General features: G+C 53.0%; 1 protein-coding gene across 8 annotated transcripts in view; it reads left to right on the forward strand.

The window, feature by feature from the left end:
* The first annotated feature begins 4,037 nt into the window (after positions 1 to 4,037).
* The window catches only part of MAP4 (microtubule associated protein 4), a 60,248-nt gene continuing 40,858 nt past the window's right edge, over positions 4,038 to 23,427 (forward strand). For 4 of the 8 annotated variants that reach the window (XR_005955375.1, XM_041470224.1, XM_041470227.1 and 1 more), the window contains exons 1-6: positions 4,038 to 4,109; positions 4,968 to 5,111; positions 9,138 to 9,914; positions 10,862 to 11,005; positions 11,684 to 11,830; positions 12,882 to 17,249. Coding sequence is in view for 7 of the 8 variants with exons in the window: in XM_041470224.1 (XP_041326158.1) it covers positions 4,052 to 4,109; positions 4,968 to 5,111; positions 9,138 to 9,914; positions 10,862 to 11,005; positions 11,684 to 11,830; positions 12,882 to 17,249 (5,638 nt within the window). In the remaining variant the exon portion in view is untranslated. The remainder of the gene's footprint in view (positions 4,110 to 4,967; positions 5,112 to 9,137; positions 9,915 to 10,861; positions 11,006 to 11,683; positions 11,831 to 12,881; positions 17,250 to 23,427) is intronic. The other 4 variants (XM_041470230.1, XM_041470231.1, XM_041470229.1 and 1 more) reach the window with 3 other exon arrangements.

Raw genomic sequence — 23,427 nt, forward strand, 5'->3', positions numbered from 1 at the left:
AAAAATGAATATTATGGTCTCTGGTTTGGCTGCCAGTCCCTGTTACCTGGGGATGTCACACCCAAATGTCACATGGTGCAGCGATCCATTTTAAATATTTCAGTGTTTGGCTTTTGACTGGGTCATTTTCTTCTCCCATGTCAGTATTCCCAGGAGAAATCATGGATGAGAAGATGTCCTACAAAGAGTTCCTGGATCGCAACGATTCCTGGTCAGCAGAGGAGAGGGACCTGTGCTTCAAACCCATGGACATGGCTGGTAGGATGGCTCAGGAGCTGGAGCACCCTGGTTTAGCAGCTGGGAGACCTCATGGGCTGCAGGCTCCATCCCTGAGGGGCTCCTGCTCCCCTCATGGAGTGCAGGCTCCATCCCTGAGGGGCTCCTGCTCCCCTCAGTCATGGAGTGCAGGCTCCATCCCTGAGGGGCTCCTGCTCCCCTCATGGCATCCCTGAGGGGCTCCTGCTCGGGATCTCATGGAGTGAAGGCTCCATCCCTGAGGGGCTCCTGCTCCCCTCAATCATGGAGTGCAGGCTCCATTCCTGAGGGGCTCCTGCTCCCCTCATGGAGTCCAGGCCCCATCCTGAGGGGCTCCTGCTCCCCTCAGTCATGGAGTGCAGGCTCCATCCCTGAGGGGCTCCTGCTCCCCTCAGTCATGGAGTGCAGGCTCCATCCCTGAGGGGCTCCTGCTCCCCTCATGGCATCCCTGAGGGGCTCCTGCTCCCCTCAATCATGGAGTGCAGGCTCCATCCCTGCAGGGCTCCTGCTCCCCTCATGGAGTGCAGGCCCCATCCCTGAGGGGCTCCTGCTCCCCTCATGGCATCCCTAAGGGGCTCCTGCTCCCCTCAATCATGGGCTGCAGGCTCCATCCCTGGGGAGCTCCTGCTCCCCTCAATCATGGAGTGCAGGCCCCATCCCTGAGGGGCTCCTGCTCCCTTTCATGGAGTGCAGGCCCCATCCCTGAGGGGCTCCTGCTCCCCTCAATCATGGAGTGCAGGCTCCATCCCTGAGGGGCTCCTGCTCCCCTTATGGAGTTCAGGCCCCATCCCTGAGGGGCTCCTGCTCCCCTCCTGGCCTTCGGCAGCCCCCAGACTCCCTGGGGGTTGGTTTTTGGTTTTGGGCCCAGCCCTGTTCAGGGGGTCCCCCCTGGGGATGGGGCATGGGGTGACCCCTCCGTGCCCATGGCCGGCATGGTGGGTGGGATGTGGCTGTGCTGCAGGGCAGGGGGGCTCCAGGGGGATCAGGACAGGCTGGATCCACAGGCCAAGGGCCATGTCCTGCCCTCGGGGCACTGTCACCCCATGGAACCTCCAGGCTGGCACTGGGGCTGGTGACAGCGGCTGGACACGAGCCCAGGTGGGCAGGGATTGTCCCCTGTGCTGGCCCTGCTGAGGGACCCCTGGGATCCTGGGGGCAGCTCCGGGCCCCTCCCAGCAGGAGAGCCCTGGAGGGGCTGGAGCGAGGCCAGGGAATGGAGCTGGGAAGGGAATGGAGCCCCAGGAGGGGCTGAGGGAGCTGGGAAGGGGCTCAGCCTGGAGAAAAGGGGGCTCAGGGGGGACCTTGTGGCTCTGCACAGCTCCTGCCAGGAGGGGACAGCCGGGGGGTCGGGCTGTGCTCCAGGGAACAGGGACAGGAGGAGAGGGAACGGCCTCAGGCTGGGCCAGGGCAGCTCAGGGTGGAAATTGGGGAAATTCCTTCACTAAAGAGAGGTGAAGTGTTGGCAGGGGCTGCCCAGGACATAGTGCAGTCCCCATCCCTGGAAGTGTTCAAAGCCCAAGCAGACACAGCATTTTGTGATGTGTTTTGGAGGTATTTGGTCAAAAGTTGCAGTTGATTGTCTTGGAACTCTTTTCCAACCCTAGTAATTCTGGGATTCTGTGCCCAGATCAGGTTTTGGGGCACTCCCACAGCTGAGCTGCTGTGAGCACTGTGGGTTTCAGTGCAGCCCTCCCCAGATGTGTTCCCCTGACCTGCAGTGTCCCCAGGCAGTGCCTGTCCCTGTGTCACGTCCTGCCCTGCAGCTGGGGCTGTCCCACACCTCTGCAGCTGCTGGCACTGCTGAACATGAGCTGCACCTTGTGCAACCCAGCCCTGCACACAGATACACTTTCACCCAGCAGCTTCCCCTCAATATTCTCCTTTTTTCCCCTCATTCTTTGAAATTAAATTGCTTGCTGGCTCCAGGAGCACCTGAGAAATGTGGGTCCTGCCCAGATTATCCCAGACAATCAACCTGGAAAGATACAGGATGGAAGTTCTTTTTTTTTAATATATTTTTGAGTACTGTAGGCCTGCTTGGGGCATGATTTTCTTACTGACTGTGAAGAACTGATGTATTTTTACATGGATAAGAAATGATGCATGGAAGAATTGGAATAGCCACAGGTTTCTTGGGTTTTCCCTCCTGTTGCTGTGTGGGTGCAGGAATGGGACATTGGTGTCATTCTGCTCAAGAGCCAGATGTCAAATTTGTTCATGAGGAACAATTTACATACCTGGCCCATCACCCAGTGTTCTTTTGGCCTGAACAATATGAATATTTCAGGTTTTTTGTTGCATGACATTTCTTTAGGTTTCGTGTCCTTGGGGTGTCTTGCACACCTGTACAGGCACCACATAAAGTTCAGGATCAAAGTGTTCCCTGTGTTGCTCTTCCAATTGGATATAAATGAGATTCTGCTTAGAGCTCCCATAATGGAGCAGAGATCAGACTCAGAGAAATCATTTGGTTTATTCAATATTTGTGTGCCCACTCTTTGGAAAATGGGAGGACAATTTCCCTCCCAAGGAGAGGATTCTTTGGCCAGTGGTGTAAAGGATCTCCTGACCAGCATCCCTGTAATTCCCTGTTCCTTGGGGAGAAAGAGGAGAAATTTCAGCTCTCCCACTCCCTTTTCCCTCTGGAGCTGAGGTGGGTTGGCCCAGAGATCTGAGCTGCCCATTTTTTCCACATCATCCAACTGCTGGGCAAAGAGGGAACATCAGCAGGATCTCTTCTAATTTTAAATTGGTTTCAGTCATGCTCTTTTTTTTTTTCCCCTTGTTTTTTGGGGTTGGTTTTTTAATTGGAAAGAAGGCAGTTGTTCAGACCTGGCAACACTGTTGTAAACAGCTCGAAATCAAAATATTCTGCACGTTGCTCCGAGGCAAGATGTTGTCTTGGCATCTCAAATAATCTGACAGGTTTATAAAGGAATTCACTCAGCTCACCTGATCTTGACATCCCAGCAAACTGTGGGCATGGGAACAGCTCAGGCTGGGCTCTCAGCCCTGCAGGGAGCATGTCTGGCATGAAAATGAGCCACAGCCCTCAACCAAATCCCCCTGAGCTGGGTTTAGCTGGAGGAAATCCGAGTGTCTGGAAACAGGGTGTTCCCCTGGAGAGGAGAAGGCTCCAGGGAGAGCTCAGAGCCCTGCCAGGGCCTGAAGGGGCTCCAGGAGAGCTGGAGAGGGACTGGGGACAGGGATGGAGGGACAGGACATAGGGAATGGCTCCCAGTGCCAGAGGGCAGGGCATGGATGGGACATTGGGAAGGAATTGTTCCCTCTGAGGGTGGGGATGATCTGGGATGGAATTCCTAGAGCAGCTGTGGCTGCCCCTGGATCCCTGGCAGTGTCCAAGGCCAGGCTGGATCACCCTGGGACAGTGGAAGGATCCCTAGGGAACCATGGGAACCAATCCTGCTTTATGGACAGCACCTGGAATTTCACTTTTCCCATATGGCTCCTTACCTTAGAAGGTCACAGGATGGTTGAGGCTGGAACTTCCCCAATCTCCCTGCTTAGGCAGGGCTACCCAGAGCCACTTGCCCGGAAGAACTGAGGAAAGAAACTCCTCTTCAGTGCTGGGTGTAGCTCTTGTCTGATGAGAGCTCTCACTCCCAATAATCCTGGAAGAACAGAGGTTCTGCTGCCTCTCATAGAGGGAATTGAAATTCTCTGAGGATGAACCCCAAACCCAGCAGGCTCAAACCTTCCCCTGGGAAAGTCAAAGGCCTGTGGGGTCAGGGCTGGACTCAGTGTGTTTGTTTCCACAGTCCCTGAAGAATACTGGATGGGAGCTCAGCAGGACATGAAGGGACCAGATACCTCTTTCTTTGTTGAGCCACCAGGTAAAAACCAGTTCTGAGCTGATCTGCAGGAAGTGTTGGCAGAGCAGCAGAACCAGCTCCTGTCCTTGTCTGCCTCCTCAAGGGACACCAGGCTGTGACAGAGCCACGTGGGAGCTGGCCAGGGACAGCACTGCTTCTGCTGCTCACATCAGTCTAGAATGGAAATGAGTCTTTGAGGAGTGGGAATGCCTTTAAACTGAAAGAGAGTGGGGTTGGATGGGATATTGGGAAGGAATTCCTGGCTGGGAGGGTGGGCAGCTCCTGGCACAGGTGCCAGAGCAGCTGTGGCTGCCCCTGGATCCCTGGCAGTGCCCTGGCCAGGTTGGACACTGGGGCTGGGAGCAGCCTGGGGCAGGGGAGGTGTCCCTGCCATGGCAGGGGTGGGATTGGGTGATCCTTAAGGTCCCTTCCCACCCAAACCTTTCTGGGATTTTACAATTACCTTTAAATTCTAGTCATAGATAAGTCTTTGAAGCTCCACTGGAGCATTATCCCATTGGGAATTTGTGTGCATTACAAAGCTTGACCCATAATGGGATCTTTATTTCTGTGAAGAAACTGAGAACAGTTTCACCCTGCTCAGGGGTAGGAAGGGTTTCTGGAGCTGGAGGTGGGATTGGGAAGGTTTGGAGCACAACCCTCCCCAGCTTTGCCACTTCTCCTGGGATTCAAGAGTTTTCCTGGGTGCCGCACAAATTATTTTCCTGAGAGTGAGCAATCAAAGCCAATTCTCTCTGAGCTCAGGGAGATTCCCTCCCCGGGGTGGCTGAAGGAGCACCTGGGGGTGTCCCCCCCATCCCAGCAGCTCCATGACCCGAGGCCTTTCCAGGAGCTGATTCCAGCTGCTTGTGTTCCCAGTGCCCCCCGCAGCCACAGAAGCCATAAGGACGAGCCTGCCCGAGAGCCCCACGGCAGCAGCAGCCCCTGGGAACGTTCCTGCTGCAGCCCCAGCACTGCCAGGAGAGGCTGCAGCCACCGAGGGACCAAAGGCTGCAGCTCCAGGTGAGTTCCTGCAGCCTGCTTTGTTGAGCCACCAGGTAAAAACCAGTTCTGAGCTGATCTGCAGGAAGTGTTGGCAGAGTGGCAGAACCAGCTCCTGTCCTTGTCTGCCTCCTCAAGGGACACCAGGCTGTGACAGAGCCACGTGGGAGCTGGCCAGGGACAGCACTGCTTCTGCTGCTCACATCAGTCTAGAATGGAAATGAGTCTTTGAGGAGTGGGAATGGCTTTAAACTGAAAGAGAGTGGGGTTGGATGGGATATTGGGAAGGAATTCCTGGCTGGGAGGGTGGGCAGCTCCTGGCACAGGTGCCAGAGCAGCTGTGGCTGCCCCTGGATCCCTGGCAGTGCCCAAGGCCAGGCTGGATGGGGCTTGGAGCAGCCTGGGGCAGTGGGAGGTGTCCCTGCCATGGCAGGGGTGGGATTGGGTGATCCTTAAGGTCCCTTCCCACCCAAACCTTTCTGGGATTTTACAATTACCTTTAAATTCTAGTCATAGATAAATCTTTGAAGCTCCACTGGAGCATTATCCCATTGGGAATTTGTGTGCATTACAAAGCTTGACCCATAATGGGATCTTTATTTCTGTGAAGAAACTGAGAACAGTTTCACCCTGCTCAGGGGTAGGAAGGGTTTCTGGAGCTGGAGGTGGGATTGGGAAGGTTTGGAGCACAACCCTCCCCAGCTTTGCCACTTCTCCTGGGATTCAAGAGTTTTCCTGGGTGCCGCACAAATTATTTTCCTGAGAGTGAGCAATCAAAGCCAATTCTCTCTGAGCTCAGGGAGATTCCCTCCCCGGGGTGGCTGAAGGAGCACCTGGGGGTGTCCCCCCCATCCCAGCAGCTCCATGACCCGAGGCCTTTCCAGGAGCTGATTCCAGCTGCTTGTGTTCCCAGTGCCCCCCGCAGCCACAGAAGCCATAAGGACGAGCCTGCCCGAGAGCCCCACGGCAGCAGCAGCCCCTGGGAACGTTCCTGCTGCAGCCCCAGCACTGCCAGGAGAGGCTGCAGCCACCGAGGGACCAAAGGCTGCAGCTCCAGGTGAGTTCCTGCAGCCTGGGGTGGGAGGACGTGGAATTGCCTCTCCTGAGGGAAACACAGCAAGGTGGGAACAGATCTGCTGTGCCTGCAGGTGTGGGAGAAGCAGCAAACCTTCTCAGTTGTTGTGCCAGTCCAGGAGCTGATTCCATGGCTCTTTGCTGTCTCCACATTTTAGCTCCAGGAAAATCCTAAGGCTGTGGTTACAGCAGAGTGAGGGAATGGATTAGGGGGAAAAGCCCTCTGAGGTCACCAGGTCCAACCCTTCCCCAGCACTGCCAAGGCCACCACTGACCCACGGCCCCAGGTGCCAGATCTATTCACAAGGACCTTTAACCCATCCTTTTAAAACATTCTCTTTAAAAAAAACCCCATTTTTAATGTATTTATACACAGACTCATGCCAGTTGTTGTCCAGTTTCCTAATACTTCATCCCACTCATTTCCATAATTCTCCAGGGAACATCCATACTGCTTTTAATATCTATCTATTTGCAGTCTTATTCATGTGTAAAATCACAGTCTTTTGGAGAAGATCATGATATCACTGAAAAAACCCACAACAAAGTCAAACCCAAATGAGGCTGGTGCATGATGGATCCTTTTGGTTTGGTTCACTAAAATATTAGTTTCATCTAAATGGATCCTTAAGTACCATTTTAAAAGGGACTTTTTCAATTTTTCTATTTCTTTCCGAGTTCAGTTTAAGTATCTAATTTAGATTTCATACATTTTCCACTGGTTGGGGAGGATATTTTTAGATGTGACTCCAAAAATCAGTAGAAATGTTGTTTTTTGGTCATCAGCAATAGAGAGATGTTCAGGGCACTGAGCTGCAGGACACAGAGGGTGGGCAGAGCTTGGGGCTGTCCAGATGAGGAGCTGCAGAAGAGAGATCCAGTGCTTCTGGCACTGATCATTTGGAAAAGCTTGCCTCTGGACAGCTGAAACATTAAACAAAAACTGACTGGAAAACCTCCTTGAAGGGGATTTTAGGCAAATAAGAGCTTAAATGCAGAGGTTTGATTTTGCTGTGAAGTGACAAATGTTGGTTTGGAGCTACCAGCTCAGTGTTAGGAGATACTGTGTGAAAAATGAACAAGGCCAGTTTGGAGGAATAGAGGGAATTTGGGATTCGTGGGAGGATTTTGTGTCAGGAGTGCCAGAGCTCCTGCTCGAGCACCAACCAAACCCCACCACCAGCACAAACCATGTTTAGAATGAAGTGTGTGGCTCTGGAGTGTGTCAGGACTTTTCCTGCTCTTGGGAGACCCGCTGGGCTCACACGGGTGATTCCACATTTTCTGTGTCCTGCAGTAGAGGGAAAACCAGCTTTCCTAGGGAAGCTGTGGCTGCCCCATCCCTGGAAGTGTCCCAGGCCAGGATGGAGCAACCTGGCACGGTGGGAGGTGCCCCCAGGTGCCAGATCTATTCACAAGGACCTTTAACCCATCCTTTTAAAGCATTCTCTTTAAAAAAAATCCCCATTTTTAATGTATTTATACACAGACTCATGCCAGTTGTTGTCCAGTTTCCTAATACTTCATCCCACTCATTTCCATAATTCTCCAGGGAACATCCATACTGCTTTTAATATCTATCTATTTGCAGTCTTATTCATGTGTAAAATCACAGTCTTTTGGAGAAGATCATGATATCACTGAAAAAACCCACAACAAAGTCAAACCCAAATGAGGCTGGTGCATGATGGATCCTTTTGGTTTGGTTCACTAAAATATTAGTTTTATCTAAATGGATCCTTAAGTACCATTTTAAAAGGGACTTTTTCAATTTTTCTATTTCTTTCCGAGTTCAGTTTAAGTATCTAATTTAGATTTCATACATTTTCCACTGGTTGGGGAGGATATTTTTAGATGTGACTCCAAAAATCAGTAGAAATGTTGTTTTTTGGTCATCAGCAATAGAGAGATGTTCAGGGCACTGAGCTGCAGGACACAGAGGGTGGGCAGAGCTTGGGGCTGTCCAGATGAGGAGCTGCAGAAGAGAGATCCAGTGCTTCTGGCACTGATCATTTGGAAAAGCTTGCCTCTGGACAGCTGAAACATTAAACAAAAACTGACTGGAAAACCTCCTTGAAGGGAATTTTAGGCAAATAGGAGCTTAAATGCAGAGGTTTGATTTTGCTGTGAAGTGACAAATGTTGGTTTGGAGCTACCAGCTCAGTGTTAGGAGATACTGTGTGAAAAATGAACAAGGCCAGTTTGGAGGAATAGAGGGAATTTGGGATTCGTGGGAGGATTTTGTGTCAGGAGTGCCAGAGCTCCTGCTCGAGCACCAACCAAACCCCACCACCAGCACAAACCATGTTTAGAATGAAGTGTGTGGCTCTGGAGTGTGTCAGGACTTTTCCTGCTCTTGGGAGACCCGCTGGGCTCACACAGGTGATTCCACATTTTCTGTGTCCTGCAGTACAGGGAAAACCAGCTTTCCTAGGGAAGCTGTGGCTGCCCCATCCCTGGAAGTGTCCCAGGCCAGGATGGAGCAACCTGGCACGGTGGGAGGTGTCCCTGCCAGGAGAAGGGATGGGACTGGAACTGGGACATCTTGAAGGTGCCTTGCAGCTCCAGCCATGCTGGGGCTCTGCTGGCTGTGGTTCCTGGCTGGGCTCTGCTGGAATGTGCTCCTGGCTGAGGATCCAGCAGCTCTGGCCCCCAGCCAGCTGGGTGGCATCAGGCAGCTTTGGCACAGAAGCAATCCATGCCAGCTGCTGCGGGCTGGGAGCAGATGGGAGCCCCGCTGCAGCCAGGGGTGCACACAGGGCACGGGGGGCTGCAGCAGGAGAAGCTCTGCATGCATCCAGGAGAGGATAAGGACTGGCACAACTGGGTGAGCTGCTGGCAGGGGGAGGAGGTGGTGCTGAAAGCCAGGAGGAGACACAGGGAGCGAGCCCTGGGTGTTCCAAAACCACAGAGCAGCAGGTCAGGAGTTCCCATGGGGTTTTCCCTGACCTGTGGTGCCTGTGCTCCTGGCAGGTGCAGCCTCTGTTCCCCCCGCCGACGCCGCGTTCCTTCCCGCAGAGAAAGCTGGAGACACCAAACCTCCCCAGAGTCCTGCAGCAGCAGCAGCCAGCCCTTTCCAGGCCACGGATGGAGGCTTTTCTCCTGCACCTGAAGCCAACCCTGCCAAAGGTGTCAATGACACGTCCACCCCAGGGACAGAGCTCGGCTTCGCCCCGGCAGCAGATGCTGGATCCCACCATGGGGTGGATTTGGGGTTTGCTCCAGCAGCAGGTGTGGAGTCCCACCAAGCCACGGATCTGGGATTTGGCCCAGCAGCAGGTATGGAGACCCACCAAGCCATGGATTTTGGATTTTCCCCATCAGCAGGTGTGGAGTCCCACCAGAACATAGATTTGGGGTTTGCTCCAGCAGCAGGTGTGGAATCTCACCAGAACATGGATTTGGGATTTGCTCCAGCAGCAGGTGTGGAGTCCCACCAGACCATGGATTTGGGGTTTGCCCCGGCAGCAGATGCGGAACCTCACCATACCTTGGATTTGGGATTTGCTCCAGCAGCAGATAACAAAGCTCAGCACGTTATGGGCTCTGAGTTTTCTTCAGCAGCAGAAGTCAACCATCACCATGGCCTGGATTCTGGCTTTGCTCCTGCAGCTCCAGCCAAGCCTGTCCCTGCTGTGGACGGTGGGAACGTGGAGGCTCAGCCTGGCCCTGCAGCTGCCCCCAGCCTTGCTGTGTCTGGGGAGCTGCTGACATCTGAGGCTGCCCTTCAGCAGGACAAGTGTCCTGCAGGTGAGTGTGCCCAAATCCCAGAATCCCAGTCACAGATAGTCCAGGTTGGAAAAGGCCTCTGAGGCCACAGAGCCCGGTGTTGATTGGCTTTGGGTGAAGTAGCTTGAGGAGAGCTCAGCTCTGCTCTCAGGAGACACAGAAAATGCATCACGGGGATTCTTCACTCACAGAACATAAATCTAGAGGTTTTTAATGATTTAAAAATTTTCATTGGGTGTTCTTAGCAGTGCTGAGTGGTCTGAGGACAGCCATGGAGAGGTGCTGGCTCATCCCTGCTGGTGCTTGTCTCTGTGTCACCACCACCCTCAGCTCTCCTTGAAATCTCCCAGATCCTGTAGGACACAGAGCTGACAAAGAGAGGTTCTTGAAAACAATTTCTGAAGAGACTGAAAGGCTTAGTTGATAATTTTGGGACCTTTCCTTGGGATGACTGTAGGTGTTGAATGCTGGGAATGGTGTGTTTGGTTTTCCATGTGCAGATTTGCTGTACTCTGTGGATTTCTCCAGGGACACCATCCCTCTGGAGAGAAAACTGCTCTCCAAAATTGTCTTTATTTTATATTTATATTACTAAAATGCAGCAAATAGTCCTGGGCAGAGGCAGCATATGTGGATTGGTTGTGGACGGGGTTGGAGTGAGATATTTTGTCTCACCTTCTAATACTCTTTAGTTTAATGATGAGGATACATTTCAAGAGAGAAGTTGTAACAACAAAAAAAAACCTCAGTAAAATGTAAAGACTGAGAGGCCCAGGTGAATGAATGAAAGAGGAAGTGCAAGACAATGCAGGAAGGTAGAAGGATCCTAAAAATCAGGTTTTGAAAGTGAGGAAACCCTACAGTTCCTTGCAGAAAATGAAAAATTAGGCGAGGGAGTGATTTTTATCTAATTTAATCTGATCTATATTTAAAACCAGGAATTTTTGTTCTTTACATTCCTTTTGCAGAAGCAACAGCAAAGGTGGAGGCAGAATCCAAAGTCCCAGAAATTTGTGTGGATCACTCAGAGGAGATGAAGGACAGGAAACCTCCCCCGAGCCCCCGGGAGGAGGAAATTCCCGGGAAAACCCAGCAGCCCCCGGAGGCAGCAGGTGGGAAATGCAGCCAGGGCAGAGCTCTGCCCCAGCCAGGGCCAGGCTCCAAACTGCAGTCCCAGCAGCTTTTCAGTGCCTGCTGACCCAGGGCACATCCACAGAACTTGTCCTTTTCTTCCCCCTGAACAGTTGTTGTACCAATGCCTGTCATCGTTTCCCTTTCTATTTAAAATTTAAATAAAATTAATTACAGAGAGAACTGCTCTCCCTTGTAATTATGCCTTACAAATGAAAACTGGCTGTAATTATGCAGAGTGAGGAATGTTGTGGTGGCTGTGTGGATGTATTGTAAGGTATGGATGAATACAAGATGATCAGCATTAGCCAGGGACTCCAGGCTGATCATGGAGTTCATTCTGGATTTGAATTCCCAGTGGGAAGCTGGGATAGTCTGAATTGGCTTGATTACAAAGAGGAAAAAAACCCAAACAAACCCTCACTCTGTGCTTAAAAGTCCTGAAACAGCCCCTGCTTCGTGTTCTACCCCCACCTTGGCATGTGCCAAATACAAAAGTGCTGCTGAAATGGGATTGTGAGGGGATGACCCAACCATGTCTCATAAACCTCATTCCTGCTAAACACAAAATTAACCCCTTTGCAAGGGCTGGGGTTTAGCTGCAGGCTGCCTGTGCTCCTGAGACCTGAAGCTTTCTGTTCCTGTCTTTCATGTTCCAGCTGAAGCAAAAGGAGCACTAGAAAACAAAGAGCTTCCAGAAAAATCTGCTCCTGCTGAGAATGGTGAGACACAGAAGGAGGAGGCTGAGCACAACCACGTCCAACATGCAGAACCTCAGGAAGGGAAAACCCTGCAGGAGCCCACAGGTAGGATAGAAATCTTAACATAAAAAATAATTCCATTTCCTCATGGAAACCTCCTCTGGGAACTCTTCACCTTCTGCTCCTGGCTGTGGGGCCACCTGGGCAGCAGAAATGTCTTTGTGTGGCTCTCAGTGCTCCTGGTGCTGGGCTCTCCCTTCCCCTCGGATCCCTGCCCTCTCCAAGGCTCTTTTCCCCCCACACCCAAACTAAAAGCCCAAATAAATCCCTGTGCTCTGGGTGCTTTATCACTGGGACTGGCTCACAGCTGTGCTGGAGGATTGCAGAGCTCTCATCTCTCTGCCATCAGCACTGGCTTTTATTTTGGTGTTGAGGACTGTTAATTCTCGTGAGGATATTCCAAGGGAGGATCTCCTTCCCAACTGAGCTGTGCAATTGCCAAAGGAAGATGTGATTTTCTCCTGCTCCACTGACCCAGCCTCCAGAGGGGCTGGTGCTGCTCACACTTGGTGAGGAGGAGGATTTGTGGGCCAGGGCTGAGTGACAAACAAGTGCTGCTCTCCTCACCCCCTGAGGGATCCCCAGGGACACAGCAGGTGACCCTGGGACAGAGGCTCTGCCTCCCCCTGCTTCCTCCCTGGCTGCTGGGGAAACTTGGCTCTCTTGCCCCCATCTCTCTTCCCATCTTCCCACTAAACTTCTGTTTTCCCACTCTGGAAGGATGCCAGCTAGAGATATAAAAAGGCTCTCTCTGATCTTGTCTTGCTGAGACAAAATGGATCCTTAATGCATTTTTAAAAAGCAATGGCATGTCCTTGCAAGAACTGGTGCTTTTTGGTGGGGTAAGAGCCTGTGTCAGACTTGTGTTTAAATAGCACTGGTGGATGGATTTGGGGTAGATCACACAGGTGCTGGGGTAAATACCTACCCCAGCCCTCCTGAGGTGGCTCTGGTGTGGTTCCAGTGCTGGGAAATCCTGCACATCTGCCTGTAGGGCCTGTTTGAGAGGGCTGCAGCCACACAGAGAATATATTTATTATTTCTTTTATCAAGCAAATAGTGGCCTTGATGTTTGAGCAGGCTTCCTGTATTCCAGGTCTTCCCACTGCACAAGTCAGGCAAGCTCCCAAATCCAGGGACCGTGGGTTTGGCAGAGCAAAACCTGCCCCAGTGCCTCTCACAGATGTGCCAGAGGAGCATCCTGTAGGTGTCACACAGCAGAAGAGTCCTGAGCCCAGAGCAGACCCCTGTTCCACAGTGGAGCTTGGCTGTGGTGCTGGAGCATCCCCTCGCTTTAGGGCTCCTCACAAAAAGGCCACCAATGTCCCCACGGAGCCTGTGGAGAGCTGCAGAGATCCCCCCCAGGAAAACTGGGATTTGGAAGGTGCCATGGTGAAGAAAAAGAAAAAGAAACCAAAACAAAGGAGAAACCAGCTGCCAAGAGGGATGGAGTTCTGGGATGAGAATGGAACAGCCTCCCGAGGTGCCAGGAGTGCTCCCTTTGGGGTGGAGTGGCAGAAGCCAGCCGTGTGTCCCAGAACACCCCCAGGAAGCAGAGCTCTGGATGTGCCACAGGATGCTAAAATAACAGCAGGGAGTCATATCCTGGAGGAGCAAAAGGCCTTCCCTGTGCCAGCCCCAGGACAGCAGGGCCCAAAACCCAGCGTGCTGCATGCCAGCCCCAGGGAGGAGATGGAACCACAGGGAAGGAGAGGTGACAGCTGGATGCTGGGATCTAAGGGCAAAAGCAAAGAGGTTCCCTCAGAGCAGGTGGGCCAGACTGAGGTGCAGCAATCTGCTGCAGCCAAGGAACCCAGCAAGGCCACGGAGAGAGATTTCCCCAGGAAAAATGAGAAGAGGGAGGACAGGGAGTCAAAAGGTGCCGAGCTGAAGGTCAATCTGAGCAAGGCAGAAACTCCCTTACAGACCAACCCTTCAGAACTGCCCCTGTCCCATAAAAACAAGGAGCCCAAAACCCCATCTCCAGGGCAGGAAGCACCCAGTGACTCTGTCCAGCAGCCTTCCCTGCAAACAGCAGCCAAGAAAAACTGGGAAAGAAGCAAAGGGCTTGAAAGGGAATCCCTCAAACAGCCTCACCTGGAGGCTGCAGCCGTGGAGGACAAGCTCCCTGCAGAGCCAAAGGCAGCTGGAGAAAGTAAAAGAGGGTCAGAGGGAGGAGTGAGGAGCCCAGCAGATGCTCCTGGAGCTCCTGTTCCAGTTCCACCAGAAGCTGGGGAGGTTCCAGCTGGGCAGGACAGGGCCCAGGGTGTCCCCAAACATCCCAGCCCTGGCGAGGCAGGGGGCAGGGGGGTGGCAGCAGATCCAAAGCAAGGGAAAGGAGTCCCTGGTTCTGAGCAGCAGGCTGGGCCAGACCCCGGCCTGGCACACGGCACGGACCGGCCTAAGAAAAAGCGCAGCGAAGGGAGAGGCAAAAGAATGAAAAGCTGCTCGGAGCAGGTGATGCTCTCAGAGGATGGAGGCAAATCCTCTGATGGAGGGAGGACAGACGAGGCTGGGAAGGAAGCAGTTTATCCTGAAAATGGCCAGGGTGTTCCTGCCAGAGGACACCCATCAGGCAGCGCTGCACAGGCCTGTCCTGCAGACAAGCCCAAAAAAAGGGGCAGCGATGGAAGGAGCAAAAAAGGGGAAAGGAGCTTTTTCCAGCAGCCTTTCCTTGAGAATAAGATGGACTCAGGGAGTTTTCCTGAGGGAGCTGATAAGGTGAAGGAGGGCAGTGATAAGGGCAGAGAGCAGGGCTGTATCCCTGCTGGGGGCTTGCAGGAAAATGCAGCTAAAATGCAAAGGCCAATTGAGCTGGGACCGGAGAAACCGAAAGAAAATGTTGGGAAAGGTGAAACAGCTGATTTGGGAGCTTTAGACCAAGCTTTGCTGCTGGAGAAGAGCAGAGAGGAAGCCAAAACTCCTGCTGTGGCTGCCACCATCAGCCCCACAGAACAGGTGGGTTGGGCTGGGAAAGGCAGGGAGGCTGGAGGTGCTGGGCTCAGCTCGGATGTGCCAGTGCTGGCAGAGAAACCCAGGAAGAGGAGCAGTGATGGGAGAAGGAAACAGCCTGAGAAAAGCCCCTCTGGGCAGGCAGCTGTCCTGGGGGCTGGGGGGGAAGCCAGGCAGGAGCAGGTGGCTGGAGGCAGGAAGGAAATGAGCTTGGCTGAGGAGAAGGGGTCTGGTTTGCAAAGAGAGAGGCTGGAGGAGGAGCTGGGCAAGCCCAAAATCCAGGGTGGCACTGGGAGCTTCTCTGAGCAGCCAAATCTTTCAGGCCATAAAACAGAGACTTCAGAGCCAGAAATAGGGAAAGGAAACTTGGAAACTAAAGGAACTTGGCCTGTGAATAAAGGGAAGGAAGCAGATAAATCCCCGGAGCACAGGGCAGGGATGCACAGTCCCACCAGGGAACTGGGCATGGACAAGCCCAAGGGTAAAAGCAGAGATGGGAAAGGCAAAAAGGCTGAGCACAGTCCTGAGCTGCAGCCAGGTGACATCCCTGCAGTGGGACGTGTTCAGCCAGCTCAGTCTGAGGAGAGTAAAGAGAATTCCAGGACTCCAGAGGTGCTGCTGGGTCACCTGCCTGATCCTGCCAAGGTCCAGGCCCCTGCTTTGCCCCTGGAGCCAGGGAAGTCACACACAGGTGGTGAAGAGAAGCCCAGAAAGGGGGAGCCTGACCCACAGCAGCCTTTGCTGCTGGAGCATAAAGCAGGAGCAGGGGTGCTCCCTCCTGCTGGCCTGGAGATCAGGGACAAACCTGAGGCCAGAGGTGCCAGTCCTTGCAGCAGGAATAAAAATCCTATTCCAGAGCATCCAGCAGTGTCAGATCTCAGCCTAGCCCCAGTCACCGAGAGATCTAAAAAGAGGGGCTATGATGGAAGCAGTAAAAAGGCTAAAAATGCCTCCAGGCAGCTTGTTCCTCTGGAGGCAAAAGCAGACAGGAGGGAAGCACAGCCTGCCGTGGGAGCTGGGCCGGAATGTGGGGTGGAAGACACAGATCTTGTAGATGAAAACAGAAACATTAAAAACTTTCCCACTGGCCCTCAAAGACTTGGCAGTAATAAAGGAAGTGACTTCAAGTCCATGTCTCAGACCCCAGCAAGTGGCCCTGGGGGTGGGGGTGATGCTCCCTGTGGCCTCCCAAAGCAGGGAGAGGGGGGTGCAGGGACTGGGGGCCTTCCTCCTCCTCCTCCTCCTCCTCTGGAAGCAGTGGCAGAGAAAAGCAACAAAGAGCCTGGACTTGGTGCTAAGAAGGAGATGCAGACCCTGAGATCTCATGAGCAGCCCAAAGAACCTGGAAAAGAGGTTTCCCAGAAAGGTGGGGAGAGCAGAGAGGCTGGTTCCCAGGGTGGCCGGCCCGAGGACAAAAGTCACCTTTGTCCCGTGGCAAAGGTGGATGATAAGGAAATAAAACCCATTGATACAAAGCACAACACTGCCAAGGCTCCCTCAGAGCTTCCTCACAAGGCAGCAGATCCAAAACACAGAGCAGCCTCTGCAGCTGCTGAGGGGACAGGGGGACCAGAGGCCACCGTGTCCTGTGCAGAGACGGGCACAGGGAGGTCCCCAGCCCCTGCAGGGACACCTGGCAGCACAGGGAGCATTTCCACAGCCCCTGCAGGCAAGGACAGGAAGGCTGGAGGGGCTGAGCAGGGCAGGGACATGAGGAATGAGCAGAGCTCACCCCAACAGCAGGGCACTGAGCCTGAGGCTGCTGGGACAGCTGCCCAAACTACCCAAAAACAGCCCAGAGAGAACAAAAAAGGTCCCTGTCAGCCTGCAGAGAAGGGCCCTGCTCTCCTGAAGGATGATGCTCCTCGTGCTGGGGAGGTTCTCCTGAAGGATGCTCTGGTGTCAAAGTCTGAGGGGGATAAACCTCAAGAGAAAACCAAGGAAAAGGATTCTCAAGCCAAAACCAAAGAAAAGGAGTCTCAGGACACAAATAAAGAAAGAGAAACTCAAGATACAGCTAGAGAAAAGGAATCTCAAGACATAACCAAAGAGAAGGAATCTCAAGAAGTAACTAAAGAAAAGGAGTCTCAGGACACAACTAAACAAAAGGAATCTCAGGACACAACTAAAGAAAAGAAAACTCTAGAAGTTACTAAAGAAGAGGAATTTCAGGACACAACTAAAGAGAAGGCATCTCAAGAAATTGCTAAAGAAAAAGGATCTCAAGACACAGCCAAAGAGAAGGAATCTCAGGACACAGCTAAAGAGAAGGAATCTCAGGACACAGCTAAAGAGAAGGAATCTCAGGACACAGCTAAAGAGAAGGAACCTCGAGCCCCAAGTAAGGAGACAGAAGAAGAACGTGAGCAGAAAGTGGTGAAAGAGGCAAAGAAAGAGAGAGTGAAGGCAGCAGAGCAGCCCAAGGGCTACATGAGACCCACCAAGGCCCGAGGGGTGCCAGCCCTGGTGCCAGCCCTGGCGGCCAGAGCCGTGCCCCGGCGGCCGGACAGAGGTGTGTGTGTGCCAGGGCCTGCTGCGTGCCCTGGCCTGGCATGAGCCCCGTGGGCATCCCAGCGTGGCATGAGGGGTGCTGGCTGCTCTCAGGGGCTGCTGGGGCTGCTTGCCTGGCTCACAGCGCTCATCCCCAAAGTCAGAGCTGGCACAGCTCTGCCTTGGGTCATCCTTGGGATTGAGTTACAGCTGTTGTGGAGGGTCTGGGTGCAGGTGGCCCTGAGCTGGGGTGTGGCAGTGTCCCCTGACCCTGCTCAGGGATGGAGGATGCCAGGGGCAGGGAATGTTCTGGGTCCCTGCTGTTGGCAGGGTTTGGCTTTATCCCACCTCAGACCAACTGCATCCCCTTCTCCTCCTGCAGTTGGTTTGGCTTGAGCCTCCTTGAGCCTCTTCATCCACAAAATGCGTTTCCTTCTAGAATCAAAACCTTTTCCAAAGCAGCTCTAACAAAACAATGGTGGGACTGATGTAAATTTTGGGACTTTATCCCTCTTAGGAGACTTTGGATGGGCTGGTCAGCATCCAGGGCTGGGCACCCTGGCTGTTCTCCAGGGAACAAGCTCCCTGTGCTCATTGCAAATGAGCTGGAATTCATCCCACAGAGCTGAACCCAGTTCTTAGAAATTTTGAAATATGGCTAGAGATAAAATTACGAATATTCTTGTACTTGTGCTCATTGTAAAGCTTCCTCAGAAAGAGCTGGCATCTCTGTGAGCCCCGCTCTGCCGAGACGGGCCGGGCAGTTTATCCCTGCCCTCAGGTGCTCTCCAGTTTTGCCTTGTCATCAGGCATGGAAGTTTGCTGCTGTTCCTGCAGAGTTTCTTGCTGCCAGTTTGCATGATGCAGCCACTAACTCACCAGACCCCGAGCTCCAGAGTGCCTTAACATGCTGCTCAGGTTTTTGAGAGGTTTTGTAATTTTAATGAGTGTTGCATAACCTGAAGTAGTTCTGTTTTAGTGGAAGTGGTGTTCTCTGCATGAACTTGTGCCTGCAGAAGTGATGCTCTTTGGTGCATGATGCAACAAAACAAAGGGAAAGCTGAAGGCAGCATCTTTTACAAAACCAACACTTCTTCCAAGCCTTTCCATTGTCTGCCAGGAGTTTTTGGAGGAAAAGCTCCTCCTGAGTATCTTGCACAGGTAACGGTGCACGGATTGGAGGAGTCCTGGCTCAGAGTAGCACTGTGAGTAAGTTGGCACAAACTTTGCAGCTGGAAGTTGTCCTGAAGTCAGTTTACTCAGGGCTTTGATATCCTTCCATTGCTTTCCTCCTGTCAACACTTTGTAGAGTCAACAGTTGGTGTGTTGGGGTTTTTAGGAGGAGCTCGGAATGGCCAGCTCTGAGTTTCCCCAGAAGATGCTGGGCCCTGCCCAGGCTCCCCAGGGAATGGGAACATTCCCAAGGCTGCCAGAGCTCCAGGAGCAGTTGGACAGCACTCTCAGGGATACACAGGGTGGCATTTTGGGATGTCTGTGCAGAGCAGGAGGTGGATCAATGATCCCTGTGGGTCCCTCCCAGCTCAGGAGCTTCCATGGTTCCAGGCCTGAGCTTGTTTTGGAGCTCCTGGTGCTGTGTTCCCACAGCAGCTGAAGGTGCTTTGCCATCCCAGAACCCCAGGGTCATTAAGGTTGGAGTCCTGTGCCCAATCCCAGCCTTGTCCCCAGCCCAGAGCCCCGAGTGCCACCTCCAGGAGTTCGTGGGATGGGCACTCCAACCCTCCCCGGGCAGCCCCTGCCACCAGATCCAGATCCATGACTGAGGCTTTTGTCTCCATTTCCATCCGTGCTGGCCCTTCCTGGACCAGCTGTTCCAGAGCTGCAAACACCCCCAGGGCCTGGCTGAGTCCCTCAGTTGGCACAAGTGGGGTGGAAGTGCCTGGAGAGGGAATTCACACCCCAGGGGCACGGAGCTGAGCCCAGCACCAGGGAGGGGAAGGCTGCTGAGATCTCTGGCCAGGTGACTGTGCTTGTTCATGGCAGAGATCAGGGAACTGGTCAGGTTGGAGAAGTCCAGCCTTTAACCCCAGCACTGACAGGACCACTGACCCACATTCCCCCGTGCCACATCCACAAGTTTTGACCATTTCCAGGGCTGGTGGTGGCAGCACTCCCCTGGGCAGGGCTGCAGGAGATCTCTGTGGATGTCCAGGTGTCACAGGGACTGTGTGTCCCCTCCACGTGCCTGTTTGTGCTCCTGTTCTGTGACAATGGCATGCTCAGGGCATTTGTATCTTTAGCTGTTGTCACACCTTGGCCACCTCCTCACCTGTGACTGTCAGGCAGGACTGGGGGGCTCCTGCTCCACACCTGATATCCTCACAGGATCCTGGAATGGTCTGGGTTGGGAGGGACCTTAAAGAACACCCAGTGCCACCCCTGCCATGGCAGGGACACCTCCCACTGTCCCAGGCTGCTCCAAGCCCTGTTCAGCCTGACCTTGGGCACTGCCAGGGATCCAGGGGCAGCCACAGTTGCTCTGGGAATTCCATCCCAGCCAGGAATTCCCAATTCCCAATCTCCCATCCATCCCTGCCCTCTGGCAGTGGGAGCCATTCCCTGTGTCCTGTCCCTCCATCCTTGTCCCCAGGAGGGGAAGGCTGCTGAGATCTCTGGCCAGGTGACTGTGCTTGTTCATGGCAGAGATCAGGGAACTGGTCAGGTTGGAGAAGTCCAGCCTTTAACCCCAGCACTGACAGGACCACTGACCCACATTCCCCCGTGCCACATCCACAAGTTTTGACCATTTCCAGGGCTGGTGGTGGCAGCACTCCCCTGGGCAGGGCTGCAGGAGATCTCTGTGGATGTCCAGGTGTCACAGGGACTGTGTGTCCCCTCCACGTGCCTGTTTGTGCTCCTGTTCTGTAACAATGCATGCTCAGGGGGTGTGTATCTTTATCTTTAGGACTGGGGGGCTCCTGCTCCACACCTGATATCCTCACAGGATCCTGGAATGGTCTGGGTTGGGAGGGACCTTAAAGAACACCCAGTGCCACCCCTGCCATGGCAGGGACACCTCCCACTGTCCCAGGCTGCTCCCAGCCCTGTTCAGCCTGGCCTGGGCACTGCCAGGGATCCAGGGGCAGCCACAGTTGCTCTGGGAATTCCATCCCAGCCAGGAATTCCCAATTCCCAATCTCCCATCCATCCCTGCCCTCTGGCAGTGGGAGCCATTCCCTGTGTCCTGTCCCTCCATCCTTGTCCCCAGCCCCTCTCCATCTTCCTTGTTTCTTTCCCCTGGTGGGCAGGCAGTGATTTGCTCCCGTTTTAAGGCATTTTAGAGGACCTCCTGCTGAATTTCAGTGATGAAATCTCTTTAGCCAGGCTCCCATGTGCTACACTGTGTGTTCCAGGATAACAGGATGCTTCCCTAAAAACATCAGCTCCTGTCTGTGCTGCTAAAATAGGTGCCAGCGTTGTGGTGCAGCTCCCCCGGGAGCCATGGCAACTGTGATGCTGCAGATCCCTCTCTGACGGGAGTGGATCCATCTCCTGTAAATTAGGCCTTGCACACTTGGGTAATTTTATTTTTTTTTTCTATTTTTGACTGTGCAGCTTAAGGAACATTGGCTATAAGGCTGATTGTGCAATTCTTAAATTTAATCCCTTATCCCTCTTTTGGGTTTATTTCAGCTTCTCATTGTTGTCGTTGCCATTGGAAAAACTGCCCCAGAGCCTCCTGGAAAATTATTTTATATCTTTTAATGTAAGGAGGCAAAGCTGATAACAGAAACACCACAGGCATTATCAACCTTTACAATGTGACTGAACCTTTGTGGTGCCTCTTGTGTGAATTAAAACTCAATTTGGGAATTAGGGATGACAGTCAGGGTCCTCAATTCTGTACTTCCAAGGAGGTGCTGGGTGCTGGGGAGTGGTTAAGGGGGGGATGATGGAAAGTTTGCACGGGGCCAGGGTTGGGCTGTTGGATTCTGATCTGCTGCTGACATCCCCCTTCCCTCTGCTCCTCAAGCTCTATTTCAAAGGGAGACTTGCAGAAGATTTTTTTTTTCAATCTGTCCTTGAAGAATAGTCGATTTTAGAAAAAAGAAATTAATTTGTTTCAGTGTTTGGGGGCTGTATCCTCTTATGGATTTTGATTTGCATAAGCTGTTCAGCCCAGGGCCAGCTCTGCAGCTGAGTGCTCGTTGCACAACCACCCTGTGGTGCAGACAGTCTGCTCCTGAATTCCTGCCCCAAATGGGGGCTGGGGGCTGCTGGAGGGCTCATCTCAAGCCTGGATCCCTCTTCCCCCCCATCCATCCCCATCCCTGTGGCTGCCTCCTGTCCCCAGCCCGTGCCAGGCTGTCGTGCTGCCCATTGCCGCAGTCACCCTGTGGGATGCAGGGCAGATTTCTCAACAGTTTGTGTGCAAATCAAATCCATTTAAAAGCAAGAAATGCCCATCCCTGTCTAATGACAGGATTTGCTTTGCTTTTGCAGCCACAGTGAAGCTCTCACTGTAAATATTTTCTTCTCCTGCCCGATTTCCATTTTTTTAAGTGGGTCTAGCATTTGCACAGTAACCTTTCAGTCATACCATGTTTGTAGTTCTCCTGTGGGACCCCAAACTTTAATTGGGTTTGTCTGACAGGAATTCATCAGCTGATTAACGCTGTGTTAATCAGGGCAGGGGCTGAAGGATGTGTAAGTGCAGCCAGTCATCCTGAGATCATCAGCACCGATGCAGTTGTGTGCAGGAGCTGGTCATAGCAGAGGTGCTCTAATAATGCTTTGGAGATGCTCAGTGCTGCTCATCATATTGCAGGCTGTGCATTAATTAAAGGCCTGTTAATTATCCCAGGGGGTGTGTGAGGGCACTGAGCCCCACTCGGTGTCACCAGGCAGTTCTGTCCGTGTCACACGGCTTTGAGAGGGGACCTTGGCCCTGGGCTGCTCTCCTGCCCTCGGCCCTGCTGTGAGTTTGGCTCAGCTTGAGCAGAAGGCTTTGTGGAGCTGTTGCTTCTGCCCCTGGCTAAAAACTGAGCTGAGCTGAGCTGAGCTTGCAGGATGTTTTTCCAGAGGTGCAGCTCTGCAGTGCTGGGTGCTCAGGGGCCTCTGATCCAACAGGATCACAGAATTCCTGAAGAGTTTGGGTTGGGTGGAACATCAGACCTCATCCAGTGCCACCCCTGCCATGGCAGGGACACCTCCCACTGTCCCAGGCTGCTCCCAGCCCTGTCCAGCCTGGCCTTGGGCACTGCCAGGGATCCAGGGGCAGCCACAGCTGCTCTGGGAATTCCATCCCAGCCAGGAATTCCTAATTCCCAAGATCCCTATCCTGCCCCACCCCACAGCTCTGTGTTCTTTCCAGGTTGCCCAGAGCAGCTGATCCCAGTGCAGATGCCCCTGGTTTTCCCCTGCTGCTTTCCCACCCTGCTGCACCAGTTCTGGTTCCTCTCCAGCTGGATGCAGCCGTGCCCAGCTCTCCCTTGGAGCTGGTCCTTGGCCAGCATTCCTGGGCTTGATCTCCTTCCTTTATTTCATATTCCTGCTCATCCTTGACTCTCAGATTTTCAAGAAAAGCTGGGAGCTAAACAAATCCACTTCTGGCTGCAGAGTCTGCCAGGCTGAGGCTGCTGACACATTTCCTTAGTGGTGCTGTGTAACTTTCTGGGAAATCTGAATTCCAAACCTCTTTCCCTGGCTGATGTTGCCAGTCTGTGGCTTGTGCATCATTCGGTGAACTTTGTGTTGCCTCTGCTCGGTTTCCACTATGAAATATCCCCACAATAAGCAAATATTGAGCTGGAAATACTCTGAGTGTGTTTGATTGCTGGTTTTGGTTGATCTCTGGTTTTTGATGTACATTCTAAAGCAGGGTTTGATCTGTAAATGACCCGTCCTGTAAAACATGGGGCTGTGTTTATGGTTTGTACAACTCCACACCTTTGCAATGTTAACCTTGTAGTGCAAGGTTCTGCTGGTCAGAATCCTAAACATTCCAGTTTTATCCTTCAGCCTGGTTTCTTGCAGCCTGTGGGAAGAAGTGAAGTGTGAATTGAGCAGGGCTGGTTCCACAACCCGTGTGTGTGTGTGAGCACAGGGGCAGGGGTGTGTAAATCCCAGGTTCCTGGGCACACAGAGCGTGTCCTCGTGGCTCTGCTCACTCTGATTGCTGTTCTTGCTAATAACTCTTAATTAGAGACCACACCAACCACGCTGGCACGGAGGAGCTCATC

Source organism: Pyrgilauda ruficollis, unplaced genomic scaffold (assembly GCF_017590135.1).
Source record: "Pyrgilauda ruficollis isolate IOZ18807 unplaced genomic scaffold, ASM1759013v1 scaffold242, whole genome shotgun sequence".
Lineage (NCBI taxonomy): Eukaryota > Metazoa > Chordata > Aves > Passeriformes > Passeridae > Pyrgilauda > Pyrgilauda ruficollis.